This window comes from Melopsittacus undulatus, chromosome 1, assembly GCF_012275295.1.
Source record: "Melopsittacus undulatus isolate bMelUnd1 chromosome 1, bMelUnd1.mat.Z, whole genome shotgun sequence".
Lineage (NCBI taxonomy): Eukaryota > Metazoa > Chordata > Aves > Psittaciformes > Psittaculidae > Melopsittacus > Melopsittacus undulatus.
In genome coordinates this window covers 32,953,555-32,972,705 of record NC_047527.1, presented here as the reverse complement: position 1 = coordinate 32,972,705, position 19,151 = coordinate 32,953,555, and the positions used below count along the sequence as shown (strand labels likewise).

Sequence of the window (19,151 nt, the reverse complement as noted above, 5' to 3'; positions counted from 1 at the left end):
GTTGTCATGGCAGTTGCGCAGTGGTTAGAAGTGGTTAGCTTTGTGTGTTTTCTGCATAAGGTTTACATAAAATATCTGTATTATGGATAAATAAATTACTTAAATACCAGGATGACTGGTCTAACAGAGTAGGTTTGTAAAAGGTGGTGGCATGGGGAAAGGTAGGTTGAGCCCTAGCTTTGGTAACCAGTCATTCGTAAGTTTTTAATTGGCCTTTTTTCACTTCACTCTCTTACTTGTTTACCAGTGAATGATAAAGAAAGAGACGACACTGTAATTGTACACATGAACTGATGTGGTTTTACTGCATTTGACCACACACTTATAAGAAATATGCTGGTACAGAGTAGACGCAAGTCTTATCTCTGCTGCCACTCCTTTCATAAAAGAATGATCTTTACATCAACAGCTTTCCATCCTTTTCTTAGTAACATTGCAGTCCTGCTTTTTGCTCTTGGTCCAAATGCAGAGATTAAAAACACTCAGTTGATGCAAATGATGGGTTGATACAACACACAGAATGGGGTGTAGATGTGCTTCACACAACAGAGAGCAGAATTGAAGGGGAAAATGTTGCTTGGAGGCAAGACGCCTCTTTAATTGATTATGGCAAGGAAAATCAAATACCATATCTGCTTTTTTCCTGGAGTATATCGAGACTGATCATAACTAACATCTGTTCATGTTAAGCAAATACTTGTCATGATTTAAACTTTTGTTTGCATACAACTCAGAGTAGTGCATCTTAAGTCATACATATTCATATAGAATGAAGAATGCATAATGTTTGCATAAAAAGTTAAGCTGTATGACTGTATATGAAGACAACAAGTACAATTCTCACAGCACTGTCATTGGTTAATTTTAAAATATCCAAGCATTATTTAAAAAACAGTAAGCTGAACTTAAAACTACACTACGAAAAAATTGTATAACTGAACCAATGCTGACTTGTTTTCCTCAATACTAATCGATTTTAAAGTTTCCCTTTTTTCTCTAACACTTTTTGTTAATTAGGTGTTATTTTGACCTCCAGTAACATGATCGGACTTCTTCTGCCTCTGGGCAATTGAGTTATGCTCTGATCTTGAGTTCTAAGGGAAATGTTCAATTTTATTTTCTTCCACAGTTGAATAAACAGTACCATGTATACTATCTCTTGTGTTAGAATAGTGTTGTCTTCACATAAGACTCAAATAATGGCATTAGTCATTCATTTCCTTGTACACATACACCCTATTGCGTGTTGACAGGTTTATAAGGATGCAGTGGCAGCCGTGGGTGCTGGGAAGCTCCTAGACGACAGCCTTTGAATCCTTGCAGTCCTGAGCAATGGTGCCTGAGTTAGTCTGTTTATTGTCTGCTTTCTCTCCCAGATGCTTGACTTGTCTGAAAGATTAATACATTAACAAGAGTGGTAAGGTCCAGGGTTGCACATCTTTAAGACATGTTTATTACCAGATGGCACATGAGATTCAAAGGTCACTGTGGAAGGTAACATTTTAAAGTGAAACAACAATATTTATGTTCAAATACTATGCTGATGAGATCATATGGAAAAATGTTTCTGATTAAATTAGTTTATAAATAGCCACAATATATCCATTGAAAATTCCAAATGCCACTTTTAGTCTTCTTTCTTTCATTCTATTACTTCCTAATTTATTTAGTAACACAAGACTACCTTCTTACATAAACAGGCTAGCAACTGGAAAAAAAGTCCATACTGGACAGACAATCTCACTTTCTTAAATAATTGAAAAGCCAGTGTGAAACCCTCTTCTTTTGTCTACTACATAAAGCTAATATTCCATATAAGAATATTTTTAAGACCTGAAAGTAATTTTAACTTTTAAATTCTCTGGGGTAAAGCTCATCTTGCAGCCATAAGGACTTACTTGCAGATAGCTACCCCTATTTACAGGCAATATCATGTGATAAAACACATTTGACAAAAATCATGTTATGCTGATTATTCAAAATCCTTACAATGAAAAGAAAATCCTTTTCTTTCAGATTTTCAAAGGAGGATGGACTGTCTCATAGCTCATTAGTAAACATTATCAGTAACGCTAAACCTGAAATCTTGTTTATCCTCTCAAATTGTCATAAACTACATAAATTCCAGAGGAAATAGTTCTGAACAGGTTTAAAGGTCAGCTAAGCTCTTAATTAGCATTCCTTATCTACCATGCCACACAGGCATTAAAATGCAGAGAATTAAATGGTACTTACTTTTCATGCGATCCATTTTCAACTTTCATAGCCCCTTCCACTGGATCCAGTCCTTGTTCTGAAAACTGTTTCAAGGCACTTAACGCTGCCTAAAATAAAAATGAGTTGTCAAAAACCCCACTGACACAACTGTATTAACGCCAAGTGAAGGTGTGTATTTTGATATCCTGTACTTAAATAATTTCCTGCATATTGAAGCCAGTTAGGCTAAAGAGCTAGTGGGGTGGGTACTTAATATAAATCTGTGTTCATGCATGGCTTTGAGGATATCTTCTTTTTCCTGGGTATATGAGTAACTTACATTTGTGTTAATGCAAGCTGCATTACCTACATGAAGAACAAGATATACTTTTAGGATTCTTGCCTCTCTGGCCTGTCAAGACTCTCCAGCTTCCCCATGTGCTTTCCTAGAGCTCACGCTTTCCAGAGCTACTATGGACAAACTTGTCTTGTAGATGATTGCATAAGGTGTGAGTAATGGGAAGAGGATCAGCAGGAAACTACTGGATCTTGAACACAGCAGACTGATGTCTTATGCATAGGTAGTGAAGTGTGCTAAACAGGACAAGCAAATATGGGATGATCATGAAGTATCAGCAATAGAAGAATGACCAATTTTCAGCTGACATTTTTCTTCACAAGTGCATTTTTTATTGACCAGATTCTCTCTCATCTTTGTGAGTCCTGCTTTAGGACTCAGAATTGTTCTTCTCTCACTCCCAACCACTTTGATAAAATAAAAAAATTATTTTTTTTTGTAATTAATTTAGCAAAAGTTGATTATGAAACTCTCAGACACCATGTGACTGACTTCGAAAACACACCCAGCACAATAAAACAGTTGAGATCAGTTCTGTCTTGAAGGTGAAATGTCAAGCAGAGCTGAAAAGAGGATTTTTCTCTTTAAACATTCTCACCTAGATGCATTCAGTACTAACTCAGTGGAAAAGAGGTAACTTTTCACTGATACTGTTACCTCAAGTAACATCTCAAACACTGGAACTGACTGCAGGCCCTATGGCACTGTTCTGGACAGAGAGGCAACAGCTGCTGTTTAGAAAATTGGAAGTTGCTTTCTTCTTAATTGTTGGGACAGAAAGAATGCATGTCTCTGTCTTCACTTCCCTTACCTCTTAGAGAGCAGGGAATCTGTCCAGAACAGGAGCTGCCATTGTAACGGAGTACAAGATTTGCTTTTGTACTAATTCTTTGTCTGGCTTCTTTCAACAGCTCCTTCCTTTGAAAGGTGTGTTTATACAACTTAAATATTATTAGACAATGTGTATTTTGGTGAGATGAATAATAGTGCAAAAATTGCCAGGCTGCCCTGAAATAAAAGACCAATTGTCCTAGATTTTGCTAAAGTAATAACCAGCTGCTAAGACCACAAAAGGTATTCCCACTGTTAACGTGTGAAGGTGGAATCATTCTACTTTGTGAAGTTAAGGGTTTTTTTGCCCTAGCAAACAAATCAAAAGATAAACCTTTTATAAAGTGTCTTGGTAAACATCAGATTATCAATGTTACTTGCCTATCTACTCTATCTTTACCATGTGTTTTAGGCCCCCTGTATTTGACAGCTATCCTGATCCATACTTTCTCATTTTTCCCATCTGTTGACATAATTTTCCCCTTCATCTTAAAACCTCTGCTGCTTGCATCTTTCTTTTTATTCTTTTATTATGTTACGGATAAGGACTGAGTCTCAAATTCACTTCAATAACAACTTCTCCCATCTTTCACTTTTATCACCTGTTCAGTTCCCCAGTGAGTGAATCCTCCCTTTCCTCATTTCTTCTGGTTTTCTTGGCATTTTGATATATTTGCATTTTTTATAAGACAGGTCTTTCTCTACCACCTCATATTGTCTCTTGTAGCTTTAGACATGCATTTTCAGCTCTCCTATAAGCTCTAACCACCTTCTCCCTATCCATCCTTGATCTTGACTGCACAGCAAAATCAGTGTTTGTTCAACCCAGTTTGTTCTCCCAGTGGCAACAAGCATTTTTATCCACTCTCAACTTCTCTGTTCCAGTAATCTGGCAACTTTCTTCATCCCAGCTTCTCTCTTCTCTGCTTCTCCCTGGGGTTCTTTTCATCACAATGCCAGCACTACTTATCATGTGAGGAAGGGGAGCAATTTGGGCTCCTATGCTTCCTTGCGCAGGACTGCTTCTCTGTTGGTCTCAGTGTGTCATTGCTTCTCAGTTGGTCATGGGCTGGCAACTGCGAGAGCGAGACAATTCGATGGGTAGGGACTGGTACACAAGAATTTTCTGTCTTCTTATGTCTATTTTTCCTGGTGCACATTAGCAAAACAATCAGGATCTCTTTTCTTGTTATGTATGGTAATCCAAAAATCATTACCAGGTAGCACTGCAAGGAAGCTGAGACATGTGCTTCTCCTACATAGCTTAACTACAATCTCATCTGTTTTTTAACACACCTTGTTTACTTTTTTCTACCCATTCTTAGCTTCCGGGTGTGATGTGTGAATTGTAAACTTGTTGTGGGAGAACTATTTGCTCAGGTTATTTGTTTGTACAGTGGCTTGGACAAAAAGGCCCTGATCATGGTTGGTAAGAAGTAGAGCCAAGAAATGTTTGATTCAAGATTAGATCACAGGTTGATCATATGACATACAGAACAGCCTGATTTTGAACACTGGTCACTGAAATCCCCACATTATCAAGAGATTAATTAGACCAACCCAAACTTCCTAATTCCCTAATAGAATTGCTCTGAATATGAGTACACCTGTTATTTACTACTATTTTACTCATAGAACTGGCTATCACAAGGCATACCACATAAATTTCAGAGAAGTTTTCAGGGTTGCTTCCCAGGAAAACTGCTTTGGAACTCCCTGGAGGAATATTAGCCACTATCCCAATAGAAACAGAGGGCATCTCTTTTCTTCTAACAGGAAGGGAAGTACTGCTATATAAAATAATGAACTCTGCCTATAAGCATGGATCATTACCATACGGGTGTCAAGGAAGTAAATATGGAACAATTAGAGGAAACATATAAAACAAAGGTATGATTCAAGGTGTTTAATAATAAGCATTTTTAATGCAAACACAACATCCAAATCCTAAGCTTGTAACATGGCACATTCTCATTTCTCCATGTCACCCTTTTTCAAGCCATGCCCTTCCCAAACAAAAGTGCGATATAAAAATATGATCTCAGATGTATTGCATTTCTGAAACCACATATCAGTGGAGGGAAGTTGCAGGAAAGCAGTCCTGTACCTGTATCCTTAATCTTTCAAACAGAGGTGTCAGGGTGTTTGTGTGAGCACCGTTGAAAAGTCAACCCCCTACAGCATCCCTCACTGCCAGATTTCTCATCTTTGATGCTCTGGAAGCTGATGCTATCTTCAAAAGCTTATGCTTCTTGCTATGAAGTCCCACTCCCCACATCTTCTGCTTCAGTCTCACATCTTTTCCAAGCCACACCAGTGCACCCGTTTTTCCCTTCACTACTATCCCTACCAGAGCTCTGACTTCTTTTATAGCAGAGATGGTCACCTTTACTTCTGCACTTCAACTTCTCCCCCTATCCAGGCCCCTACATTTTTTTTTTCCTGTTCTCCCACCCAGGACCCCCAGCTGCTCCCAGATCTAAACTTCCCTTCCCAAAGTCCTCCCAACCTCCTGCATCCCACAGTCCCTCTTTATCTTCCAGTTTCCTAATGTGTTCCAGATTTATATGAGATCTAATTTCTTTTTCATGGAGCCATGTCTTTCTCTCCATAAGATACTTGTGGGGGAAGCTTAACTACTTATATCCCAACTTTTTCAACAACATTTGACTTCTGGGAAAGTTTCTTACCTTTTTAAAATGTTCATTTGTGGGATGTAACTGAAGGAAAGTAGAAAAATGGTAAACAGAGCCTTGCAGTGTCTTAAAAACTCCCCCATTTCTTTCTCCCGTAGCCTGCTTACACCCAGAAGGACCAGCAAAGCTGAGAGAAGCTGGTAAATTAGTGATACTTTGGACTTTAATAGATGTCCTTAATGTTTCTCCTCTCCCCATTGTGCCCCTAGACAGACATGAAGATGCTGGATTCAGGAAGGAAGCTGGTAGCTGGGAGGCTGTGACCTGAATAGTCAGCAGAGTGTCACAGAGCCCAAGTAATCTGCAGTGAAGAAGAGTTACAAGCAGACATCGGGCTAATTTAATCCATGATTCAATTCTATTAGTCCCAACAGATTTACACCACTTGGCTTAAATATAACTTGAGAATGGCAGATAACTTAGGTTAAATGAAAAGGAAAGAATGGAACATTTGACAGTGAATCTGGTGAACAATTTCCTCTTTTAAAGGCTCAACACTTCCTTCCATTGATATTTTTCTTACAATAGAGCATCTGCACAGATACAGAGAAATTTTTCTCTCCCCCAGAAGATTTTACAACTGTTTTGTGAGTGAAGCCCCATAGGTTACAGAGCAGATGTCCTTACACATTTCTTGTATCACTTGTTTTCTGTGTAGCTACAGCAGTGCCAAAAATACGATGCCAACAGGATGCACCGCACTGCTAGCTGTTTGTCTTGGCTGCCATTGCCATTATTAGTACGTGTGTGTATCAGGATGGGGATGGATGTTTCCAGTCATTTTTCAGCTTTCCTCAAGTCAATTGGCAATTAGTAAATAGTATTTAAACTTATGAATATTCTTCCTGTTTCTCACTCTGGGGATTAAGCGTCTTACAATGACAATCTAGTAACATTAGATCATTCTTCTAGCAAGAACAGCATACACGCACTACACTAGTCCATGTGCATTTAAGACCACATCCTCATGATAAAATGTTCACATGTTTATTTTAGCACAGTATGTGGTTTGTGATTTTCCTCTTAAATCAAATTATTCCATGAAGCTGAAAATTGTAAAAGTTTGTTGTTCTCTATGGCCCTTCCAGTTGACTTTACCAAGGAGGTCTGAGACAATCCTAATAAACACACTGCTTGATACTGTTAGTTTATTGGTGATATGTTTCCTAACATCAGTTTTCTAAGTACATAAAAAAGCATATTCAGCTTGGCCTTAATCGGTGTTTTCTGAAGATGTAAAATTATGTGCAGAAATAGTTCCTCTGCAAAACTGAAGTAAGTCAGGGTCCACAGTAGGTCATGAAGGAGAAGATTTTACTGTCTGTAGTAGCTGGGTCTTAGTTCAAGGTTGAGTTTGCAAAGTCAAGCCGCTCATTGTGGCCACATGCCATATCCATGACCAAGTCTCAGGCTGTGCCTGAGTTTAGGCTTGGGAAGATGTTCGTATGTCAGTTTACAATGATAGACAGGTATAACTCTAGTCCTCAATAGACACAAGCCTAGACAACAGCAAAGTTAATGCATTAGCAAAACTGTTAGCAAGTGTATTCACAGTCGATACTCATCTGTTTTCTAAGCCAAGAGAAAAATGCACCACTAATAAGAGAGGTTCTTCCCCCTTCCCTGACACTTGAGGCCTCAAAAACCAGTATCATCTGTGCAACAACATTGCAGCAATGCAGTCTGAATTAATAATAAGATGCATTTCATGACTTTTTTAATATGTGGATTTAAATTTCACATATAAAGGCTATTGAAAAATCCCCTACAATATCACAGCTGTAGAGGCGAGACTGACAACTTAGTGTCCCAAAGCTGAGCAACTATTTAAACTTATATGTATTCAGAATTACCATTCTTGGTAATTGTTTTTGCTTTCTTTTAATGAAGAATTTTCTGACCCAGCTTCCACCTCGCTTTCACTTGTCCACACCCAAAACTGCATGCATACAGAAATACACAAAGGGAAGATATATGTGATTGTATAGACTTACATATGTAAACACACACAAAGTAGCTCAAAGTTGACTCCTTACCATGTCCACTTCTCTTGGAATTACCAGGTTGGATACGTGCAAGCTAAACAAAACCCCACGGTTTCCATTGTAAAAGAATGTACTGTATTGCAAGCAATAACTTTTGCTAGCTTTTGCCACTTTCCTCACAATGTGCCATTCTCCCCAGTTGATTAGATTTCATGTGAACCAGTGTTAACATCTATTTAAAAATAAAATTCAGAAAGGCTTTTCTCACTGCACAATGTAAACCTTAATTAAATGACTTTAAGCCCTTTCCTCACACAGTTTATGATATGCTTGAAAATCACAGGGTTATAATCTGATTAATTTATGTAGTTTATATGGAAATAGCATTTTCCAAACAGATTAATTTCTGCACAAAGGCATAATCACCTGGTAGGAACTACAATTAAGGCTCCTGATTGCACCTGTCAAGAGAAGAGCTTGGAGGATAGAAGGACTCCACTATCTTCAAACAAAGAATGATTCACAGATGTAGCTTAGAATAAGTCCCACATAGTAAATGCTACCCCCAGGCAACTCATGCAGCCAGAATTTAAATGACACACAATCCATGTACAGCCTGACCTTGTGAGCTTCCTAGGGGTAATCCTACTGTAAGGATTAACTGTTCTTGAACAAATTTCCCAATATATTAAGCAGAGCTTCTATCAACAACAGCATGCATATTACCTTCTTCCACCTAGCTTTATCAGACCTGTGTGCTCATTCCTGCATGCCTCTCAATGTTCCAAGTGAATGGAGTGAGACACTATTCAACAGGGAATTTTATTTCTGTAGGTTTTCTTCAACAATCTACTTAAAAGACTGAGTTAACAGTCAAAAAAGTCAAGTAGGCATAACTTGTTTTCACATGTGAACCAACACACTAGAATCTGACTGCCATTCTTGGTATTACGCAACAATTCTGCAACCCCAGTGATGTGGGGACTGAGGTGAAACAATATCTGCAAGCTTTTGGAAGTGTGGAGTCTAGGCATATGGGTATTTGGCTCTGCAGTGAAATGTTTGTAAAGCAGAGTTAAAGCCTTTCACCCTCCTCTCTTTGGAGACACTGTGATGATGTTGCTTCAGTGGATCAGATGGGGTTTTGAGCAATCCTGGTCTATGGGGGGTTAGAACTAGATGTTCTTTAAGGTCCTTTTCAACCCAACTCATTCTATGATTCTATGAGTGGCAAATTGTTCCTCAAAGCCCAAGACAGATCTGCATGATCATCTGGGGTGAGCTAGTTCTATTGTTTTAATGGTTATACAAGATTTTTTTTAGTTGTAAAGAGAGAAAACCATGCTGAAAAGCACCTAATTTTCAAAATAATTAAAAAGTATGGTTTTGTATTAAGAGTATTTCATAAACAATATTGAATGTCAAACTGAATGAATTTAACATTAATACAAGAGATTAATCCAGAATGGAGAGGTTAGTCTAGTTGCCAAGTTTGGGTTGTGTTCTTACCTGTGAGTGGAATAAGAGACAAAAGGATTGCTAAAAGACCTGTATGGGGCTCTGACTGTACAGGACTGTTCTTAAACCTGTTATCTTCTCAGAATCCTCCCACTTCATGTATTCTCGATCATGAGGAGCAACATTTTCAAGTGCTACTAAAATGCTGACTTTTGCGTCTATGACTATCTATGCTGGAAACCATTAAATTGGCACTTCTTCATGAACATCTCAAAAGAGCTTTCAGGTTCAGTGCCAATACCTATTGAGGTGTTTCTTCATCCTTTAATGGTAATGTGAGGTGTGAAAGTTTGGCCCCAGTATCAGCAGTAAAATCCTAACCAAGCCTCTTTTGTCAGATATTTTCAGCATCTTTTCAGTATCTTTTCAGTGTATATTCTTCAATTCTGGTCTAAATATCTGGAAGTTCTTTTAAAGTAAATTTATTTCTAAACTCAAAACTTCATTTTCTTTTTCTTCAATTGTTACAATTGAAAGAACAAAGACAAAAAGAGTCATACATCATCACAGCTTACATATGAACATGAAGAAAAACATTTTTAAATTCAATTTCCAAGTGTTTACACTACGTTTATGTACACATGTATACATCAGAATTTCACCAGACAGCATTTAATCTTAAATTAATCTTGCTTCTAATTTTACATCCTCAGACAAAACCTGCTTAAACACTGACTTTCAGAAGGAGGTAGACACCTACATTCTACAGGTTCTTTCAATAATTAGAGATTTCTAAATGAGATAATTTAGATGGCCAATTAGTGCATGGGTAGGTAGAGGTTTAAGTCACACAATTGCAACAATACTCAAGCACGGTTGAGAAGCTGCAGCCAAACATTATAGAAGAATTTACGAAACATGGCTTTAGACCTAAAACTAAAAACAGCAGAATGCATATCCTCAGGCAAAATCCTACACCAGCATGGAAGAAAGGCCGTGAATCACTGTCTCTTTCATCACTGATGGCTGGAAAATATCCTTGTCAGCTGTGTTCTCAGAACAATATAGTTTTTTTAATTATTTATTTATACACGTTTCTCCACATCACTGCCATAGATTTGCAAGTCCATTGTCATTAACCATATTGCAGAAGACTTTGACCTCTGGATTTTTAATAAATGGATTGAGGTTCTTGGCTATGTAAGAGTCCATGTTGACTAAAAATATGCTGCAATAGACAATCCTCTCCATCTGTCTGACCTCCACAGTTCCATTCTGCTTTTAAAATCACTACTACAGCCATCACTATATAGCTAGCAGTACATACATAACTCAAAGACCATATCATTCCCCACCAAGGTATGGGCTCTGACCAATATTATCCGTGTAGAAGTAACCAGATCTCTTTTAACAAAATGAATGAGCTCTAGACTAAGTTGTATTTAAATAAGATACAAGCATTTTTTCTTCTAAGTGGTTTTCTTAGGTAAATGCTCATGTCGAGTGGTTAAAAAAATTATGAATTTTCAAAGATCCACACTAAATTAGTATATGACAAAGTTCAAACTATCAAGTATTACTCAATGCTTACTTCAATATGAGTACACTTCCACTTAGTGAACTGAACTTGTAAAACGCACTTACTAGTTTTGGGGCTTTTTTTGCAAATACCGTTTTCTCCATGAGGCAAAATGGCACTAAAGACCAGAGGTTGTTTTATTATTGCTGCTTTTAAAGAGAAGGAAACTGAAGTGAAGAAGAGAGTGCATAAGCAAATAAAGGGCTAGCCCAAGGTCAGTCAATAAAAGTAAGAAGCAGTTTTACTAGCCTGCATTCATTTTATCATAGCCTAACATGGAGAGAGTCTAAAACGAAAAAAAAAAAAAAAAACCAAAACCAAAAACTAAGCATTTTCCATGACACAGTGGGGAAAAAGATTCCCTTTTAGGAAAAGAGGACAGGTGAGAGCTTCTAACAACTTGGTTTTGCTGAAATACTCCAATGAGTATTTTTCCCCCCCAATGTTTTACAAAAATGCTTTTTTTTAATTTACAGCTTGACATGTTTCTGTTTCTAACGACCATACACTTTGCCTTAGACATGGGACTAATTTCCAAAATATCATATTCCTTGGTTTTAGCAATTTTAAAATGAATGTTTGTTCTCTCATACCAAGACCATTAGCTTAGATTTTAAGTGCGTATCAGTCTAAACATGACTAGAAACTTTGGTTTGAAAACAAAAAAGGTAGATTACACCCAAGGTAAAGGACTGCCCATTGACTTCCTCAAGGAGCACATTATATAGCTGGAACAATGGGGAAGCTTAAGACTTTAGATTCCTTCATTACAACGTCTGTAATGAAGCCCATGTACTAAATTGTATCGTATCTCTGCTCCCGTGTAACTCTACTCCTGTGGCCTGTGTATCGGCATTCAGAGGAGGATACTTCCACCCTCAGAGCCCTAAAAACCAATCCCCCCTCTTCATTCTCCAAGTCTCGTTTTACAAGTATGCATGTACATCCAACAAAGTTCCAAATCTAGATTGACAGCTAAAAGCATTTTATTTAGCATATGTGGTATGTAATTAGAAATTTGAGTGTTTCCAAAAGGCAAAAGTTTTGATTCTGATCTCAGGGCATTTTTACACTGCATTAACTGGTATTTTTCTCCTAATTGAAGTTGATTTAAGTGAGATCAGAGTCAGGCCCAAGAGCTACAGGCTGAACTTCTCATCTGAAGTAGTTTGTAATGTAATTTTGCCCTTTCTAACTGTTGATGGCTTGTCCTCATCCTATTTTAACCTACAACCATCAGCTCCTTTAATGGAAGTGTCTATAAAGATCTTCTCTAAAATATGCTTTTCCAGCACACTTAATGTCTTTTAATGTCTTTCCAATTAAATCCAGATGTGAAAAGCTTAAGGAACAGTTCTCAGGACTGAAAAAGATGACATAAATCTTGCAGCTGACAGAGATCCCACTGAGCTCAGTTGGGGAAACTCACAGAGGACTTCTTGTGGGCCAGAAAAGCTGCTGGGTATAAAGACAGATGTGTATACTCCTATTAAAAAAATTTAAATAAAAACTGACTCCTACAATGAGGTATCCACAGCTATCAGGGACATTACTAACTCAATCCCTCAATGTGCTGAGCACATCCTCTGTGGTACAGATTTCCCTCATCTTTTCGGGAAGTTTATCAGAGTTGAAGGGGGTCACATCTGGGAAAGAGCCCTTCACCTTTCAGGACTGCATCTTTTAAACCAGTGCAGGGGTTGATTCTGGAAAACACTGTCTGTCTCGGTCTCATACTGCTATCAACAGGCAGATAATGTACTCAGCAAAGCGAGGCACTGAATTTCTGCCCTCTCTCCTTTGCCTCCTCCGTAATCAGGTTAGCAGATTCAATTGTGATTTCATTACAGAAAAGTCCCCAAATGTGCTATTAATTATAAATTCTTACCAATCTGATGGGAAACTGGGCATTCCTAGTAGCTGACTACCACTGCTGGGCAAGCACTGTTTGTGCAGCTGTCAATTTGGGGCTTATTTTGCTGTAATCACTTGTATATTCTCAGGATTCTTTTATTTTTTATTTTAACAACAGGAGATCATCTTATTTTGCCCCTCCCATACTGTAAATGTGGGCTCAGCTCAAGCCACAGCTTTCAGAGGGACAGAAAATAACCCACACACAGCCTGTATTAAAGAAAGTCTCTAGAAAAAGTTTTAATACTTTCCTACCCTCCTGCTGCTTACCCAAATTTTTTCAAATTGGTGAATTTTCCAGACAGATCAATGACTCTAAAAAGCTACATCCTTATGAGACACCAGAAAGAAAAAAAGGGAACATATTCCAAGACAGAAGAAAACCTCATTTCTAACTGAAGATTAAGTTTGAGTCCATGTTCATCAGCGACGGCCTTCAGTAGAGACAGTCTGGATAGTATTACTTAATTGCATTGCATTTTTCTAATTCCCAGAGAAAGGTTTTAGCACAGTTTGGTGTCATGAGTGTGTGTATGGAAACACGAAACTAGATACCTGAATTAAAGGACAATCTTGCATACTACAGTACAATAAGTGATCAAATAGGGGATCTGGACAATAGTGCAGATGTAACACTGAAAGTGGTAGGCTCTTGAACACACACACACACAAAAGCTCCTGAAGATAAAATTCCTCCAGTTCTCAATTTGCTTTATTTTCCACAATGGCCAGCACTTTTCAAATTATCACTCCTGCAGGGCTGAAGGCTGCATCTGACTCCCACCAAAATCAGTGCTTCACAACCATCACTCAGGAGACACGAGGAATGCCCTTCCCTTGGAATGAGCTGCTGCCTCCACGAGGATCCCACTCTTGGCTAGCTCAGGGAATGAGCTCAAATCTCCTGTGCTTTGCTGCCAGGGACCACCAGGCCAGCTCTGATTTATAGCTTTTTCTTTGCAGTTTTATGATACAAGAATGTTCACTTGTAATTACAACAGCATTTTGTTGGCTCCCTGCCTTCACTTGGGTATTCACAACACCATATCCTTCATTCCAGCCTTTTTATGTCAAGGCCCCAAATTTGAGAAGAAAAGTACATCAGAAGTATTATGGAGATGCTGCAGATCTTGCTGCTCCTCCAAGAGGGGATGTGTCCATATTTGCTGGGGGGGGGGACGACATGTGCCCAGCTGGGTAGGGCACTGAACTAGGATCAGGAGGAAAGTTAATCAAAATTCTTTCTCAGAAAAACACTAAATCAGGAAACAAACCTTCTTATGAGAATATGTCAGTTTTGAGGAAAGGTTTTCTAGGTCTAGGATAAGTTCTCCACTCAAAATATCACAGACTGGGCTTGGCTATGTTTGGTGGCACATTCATGTACTTGTTGGTTTTTCAGTGTGAAAAAAAATCAAGAGGTTAGACTCTAGTTCATTTCAGAGTGAACGAAAATATTTGAACACAATGGGGCTTTGTGGGATAAAAAATCTGTTCCATTCAGAAGACAGTGACTGTGCCACTAATCTGCTATGTGACCTTGGAGAACCATTTAGCTCATCATTTTCCAGGCATATATTTACTCATATGATATCATCAGGCAGCACATTTCCATCACTTCTGGTGTAAATTTGATTTTCTAACTTTCAGTCGAAGCATATACTTCTTCAGAGGAAATTCCAGGTATTTTAGATACCATTTAACAGTTAACTGCCAAACAATTTCCAAGTCTTTTAAACACAGAATAGTTCCGTGCTAGCTTAATTTATAGAGCCATATATGTCCCATTTAAAGTGGCTGTGATTAAGAAGAAACACTAAGCTTAGATTTTTCTACTAAATGAGAAAAGTTTAAAGCCAATAAAGTATCTAGGATTTTAGCTGGGAGATTAAATAAAGGGCACATTTGTTCCTGGTCACTGAATTTTTAACCTGGGTCTGTTGCTCCTGCTGTTAATCTTCTATACATTCCTTATTAGCTCATAGCATCCAGCAACCCCAGCTCTGAGTGTTTGGAAGTAGAGGTGAACTGCAAGATAACATTACTTTTTGGGGAGAGCTAGTGTATGGCAATGCCACATATTCTGACAGGAGGTGGCAGCCGAAGAAGTTGATTTTTTAAGAGGACTTCTTCCACAGAGGTATTATGATTTTAGATTGGATGTATAAATTCCAACTTACAGTTGGGATCTGAGGATACTGACAATATCTGAGAAACCTGAGATGCTGTGCTGAACCTGGTGGATAAAATGCAAGCTGTACTTTGTCTAGTCCCTTAGTACAGGAAAGACAATGAGCCTTATGCTTGGACTCAGCTTCTTATCTCAGGTATGAGAATACCTTCCAAGTGCCCCGAAGTTTGCCTTTATTACACAAGAAGGAGAAAAAAACTCTGGTTTTCTAGCAACAAATGGAAGCTATACTATCTCTGTTCCCCCATTCCTTTCCATATTTATATGTATATTGTTAATAAAATATATTTTTTCAAGTAGAATATTTTAACCTGCCTTTTTGTAATACAGGAGCAGTATCATGACCTCATTGTTTCTCCTTTTACTTCCAAATCCCATGAGAGTATTTTGGTATTTCCTAAAGGTGAAATAAAAAACTAATCTGCCTTCAGTGACTCATCGCTCTAGTGATTGAGTTAAACGACAGCACTGCTTAAAACTCTTGTAATGCATAGTTTTTCCCCTGCCTAGTCCAGTGCTGCTATTTCACATACAATTTCAACCATTTCTTTAGCAAATGCATCTTGAGGTGAAGGATTAGTCTTCACTTAAAATCAGTACCAGCTACCTTCCTGTTAATTTTGTGAAGTGGTAGATATACTTTTTATTGGATTATTTTATATATTACACTGCTTACAGCTCCCCTTTTCAATGGAAAGGCCAAATCTACCCTCAGATTCAGCTTCTACTGCCATTTGCTTGTTGATTTAAGTAGGAACTGGCTGTGTGCACCTGGATTTGCTCTACAGCCATTAACTCCTACTTCTGGCTGCTACTGCAACACAGGTACAAAGATAAAAAGAGTACTAACAATGTGGGATGGATCAGGCACTCTCAGTCATCTCCATTAATGGTGTCATACAGGCCTCTGTGGTAAGAACAGTATACACCGAGTAGTATGTAGCCCAAAAAGTGCTTCAAGAGAGACATTAACAAGCAGGAATCAGATTTCTGTAAGAACTCTGATTTCTTAAATTCAGGAGCCTCTCCAACTGGCAGCTCAGCAATGCAGATTAGACACTCCTTGACTCTGATTAACTGAGCTCTGTAACTATGGACCTGCTTTTCCTCCATTTACAGTTACAGTCAAAAATATAGATATATGCCCAACAGCTTTACTGAACAGCTGGCTTTTAGTCTGGAAGATCTGCTCACAGCTATTTTATCATTTCATCCTAGCCTCTAATATTAAAATCCATTAACCACAGCTGTCAAAAAGAGCTTATTCAAAATCTTGCTAGTTACAAAATAACCTGTCAGGGTTAGACTCAATAAAGAATTCAGGTGCTTACAAATTAGGCACTGTAAAATAGAAAATAGCATATTCCTGGAATAAAATCAAAAAGGTCTAAAGTTAAGTACTCAGTTTCTTTATTCGGTGTTAAGAGGAGAGCCAGGTTTCTCTGAAGAACCCAAGAAAGCTACATGCTGAGTATGCATCTACCTGTAGGCAATGAGGTACTGCAAGCCCAGAGGTGAAGTCTTGCTCCACTTGAGTTCAGCTGCAAAGCCAGGATCACACGCAGAGGACATGGCAGCTTGTTCAGCTAGTGTCTACAGATGCATAGACCTCTCCCCAAGACAGCTGGCTCTTACAGCTCTTTGACAGGCCTGAGCAGAGCTCACTGTTTTCACTGAGAAGGTGAACACTGGTAAAGCGGATGGAGGTGAGATTCTCCTTTTTGTCAGTGGCACAGATGTGGGAACTCTTGCCCAGTGTACAAGAAATACAGATTTTACATTTCTTAGCTTAATGTCAACAAATCACACATCCTGCATCCCAGGTGACAGTCTAACCTTCAGGTCAGTGACAGGGAAGATTCAGGTACTGCAGAAGAAATAACATTCATGGGTGAAAGAAAAGAGTCCAAGGAAGAACCTGACTCCATAGGCTAATGATCACAACAGATACTGAGCTATCCCAAGGATCACCCCTATGCTCCCTAGGTAATTTCTGTCCTTTATCTAATTGATACTTTAAATTCAGAATCACAGAATCATAGAATCATAGAATAGTTAGGGTTGGAAAGGACCTTAAGATCATCTAGTTCCAACCCCCCTGCCATGAGCAGGGACATCTCCCAGTAAACCATGTTACCCAAAAGTTACATGAAATGAAATGTCACTTTTATGATGAAGTGATGGAATCAGAAACTGCAATCCAGTATTCTGCTTTTTGGTGGCTACTTCAGCTGGTTGGATGCTGTAATACTCCTCATGATTTCTCTATGTAATCCTGAGTATATTAAGTTTTTGTTATACAGTGGCTCTGGTTATCTGGGAAGGTAGATAAATAGCTGTACTTGCTTTTAGACAGTCTCGTGTGACAGGACATTACAAATACCTTAAGGCTGTGGAAGAAACAAGAGTCTGACTTCATGTTTCCTGAGTAGGTCTATGTTACTGTTACACAGTAACCACTAGCAACTGCTCCAGCCACAGCTAAGAATAAATCCTTCAGGATGCTGTTATAGCTAATATTTTTCCATATGAGGCATGGTAATCAATATACATTTCTATCTTAATAAAAAGATTTTATTAAGATAAATAATAATAATCCTTTACTACTCAAGCTCTCTTTATGCAAATGATTCCAGTAAACCTGCTCATGTATGCGAACCCCATGTGAGGGTTTCCAGGATCATGCTATGAACAATTTTACTCTGCCATTATAGAGTAAAATTAAGTTCCTTAGAATCAACACACTCACAATAAAAACAGAAATACTAATGTCACTTAAATGGCAGTACAGACTAAAAGATTATGCCCAGTCTGTTATCTCTAAGAATTTAATACTTTTAGCTGTCACATAAACAATACAATCATAGCATGAAGGAAGTACTAGCTTTTTAAGGCTGCTACAAGATGCAGAAAAAATATATTCATAACCATGAGTATTATACAGTAATATGCTTCAAGTACAAATAAGACTTAACAGAAACCATGCTTGAGATAACTGTCATGCTATCAAGTTACAATAAAGAAAAGGAGAGGAGTTCAGACTTATTCTTTCCTTCACAATGAAATCAGTATAAACAAATCATACAATGTTTGGACAGCAAACTCCTGAAACAAAGAAACCTAGAAAATCTCTTAAAACCACCCACAGACTCTGCATGCTGGTCTGTGATTATACAACTGGAGAAGATCATCCAAACTGCGATGTAAACCAACGTCAGTCTGCAAATGATAGTACTACAATGGTTCTAACAAAAACTAAAGCAAGTCCCTGGAACAGCCATCAGTAAAGGCATACTTTCATGTTTATCTAACCATCTTCCCCATAAATGAGGAATACTTCTTTAAAAAACTTAGAAAAAGAAGACAACTTAATCCCCATACTGAGGATAGTAACTATCTTGTGTGTCTTTACTAAACTGCAACACACATCCAGCTAAACAAAAATGACCCTGGCACCAACAAAAAAAAGAGAAGGCTTTCTAAGTCACCCCAGTGCCTATTGCATTTCACCGTGCTCCCCTATGAAACCCATTTTGTCCTCGTTCTTTTATACATGGGAATATTCAACCTCATTTTTAGGAAGATAGCTGCCAAACAGCATATCCCTTTCTCCTGCAGACTACACTCAAAAAGAGATCAAATGCTGAAAATCTTTTAGTTCTTTCAGGAAAATACAGTGTTTCTGTAGACCATATATCTACCTCAGAACTGAAGTTTTTCTCCTTGTCTGGCAGCCAGAAGCAAATTATACTACATCTAAAAAAAAACCCCAAACAAATAAAGAAAGTGCCTGTCTAGAAGAGAAGTGAAAGAGCATGGTCAGCTCTGCCTATACATATCACCTTGATAGTATAATTCTCTGTGTACTTCTTAGGTGAGGCTTCTTGAGACACAAGGCACATATATTATGGATGTTAAAGAGGTGGACTAACCCAGTTGCCCC

General features: G+C 38.2%; 1 protein-coding gene across 3 annotated transcripts in view; it reads right to left on the bottom strand.

Moving 5' to 3' along the window:
• Positions 1-277: 277 nt before the first annotated feature.
• STAU2 (staufen double-stranded RNA binding protein 2) overlaps positions 278-19,151 on the bottom strand; it is a 168,699-nt gene continuing 149,825 nt past the window's right edge. For all 3 annotated transcript variants that reach the window (XM_005150805.3, XM_034065075.1, XM_034065140.1), the window contains 2 exons: positions 2,236-2,324; positions 278-1,389 (listed from right to left, as the gene is read on the bottom strand). In XM_005150805.3, coding sequence (XP_005150862.1) covers positions 1,296-1,389; positions 2,236-2,324 — 183 coding nt within the window. In that variant the 3' untranslated portion in view covers positions 278-1,295. The remainder of the gene's footprint in view (positions 1,390-2,235; positions 2,325-19,151) is intronic.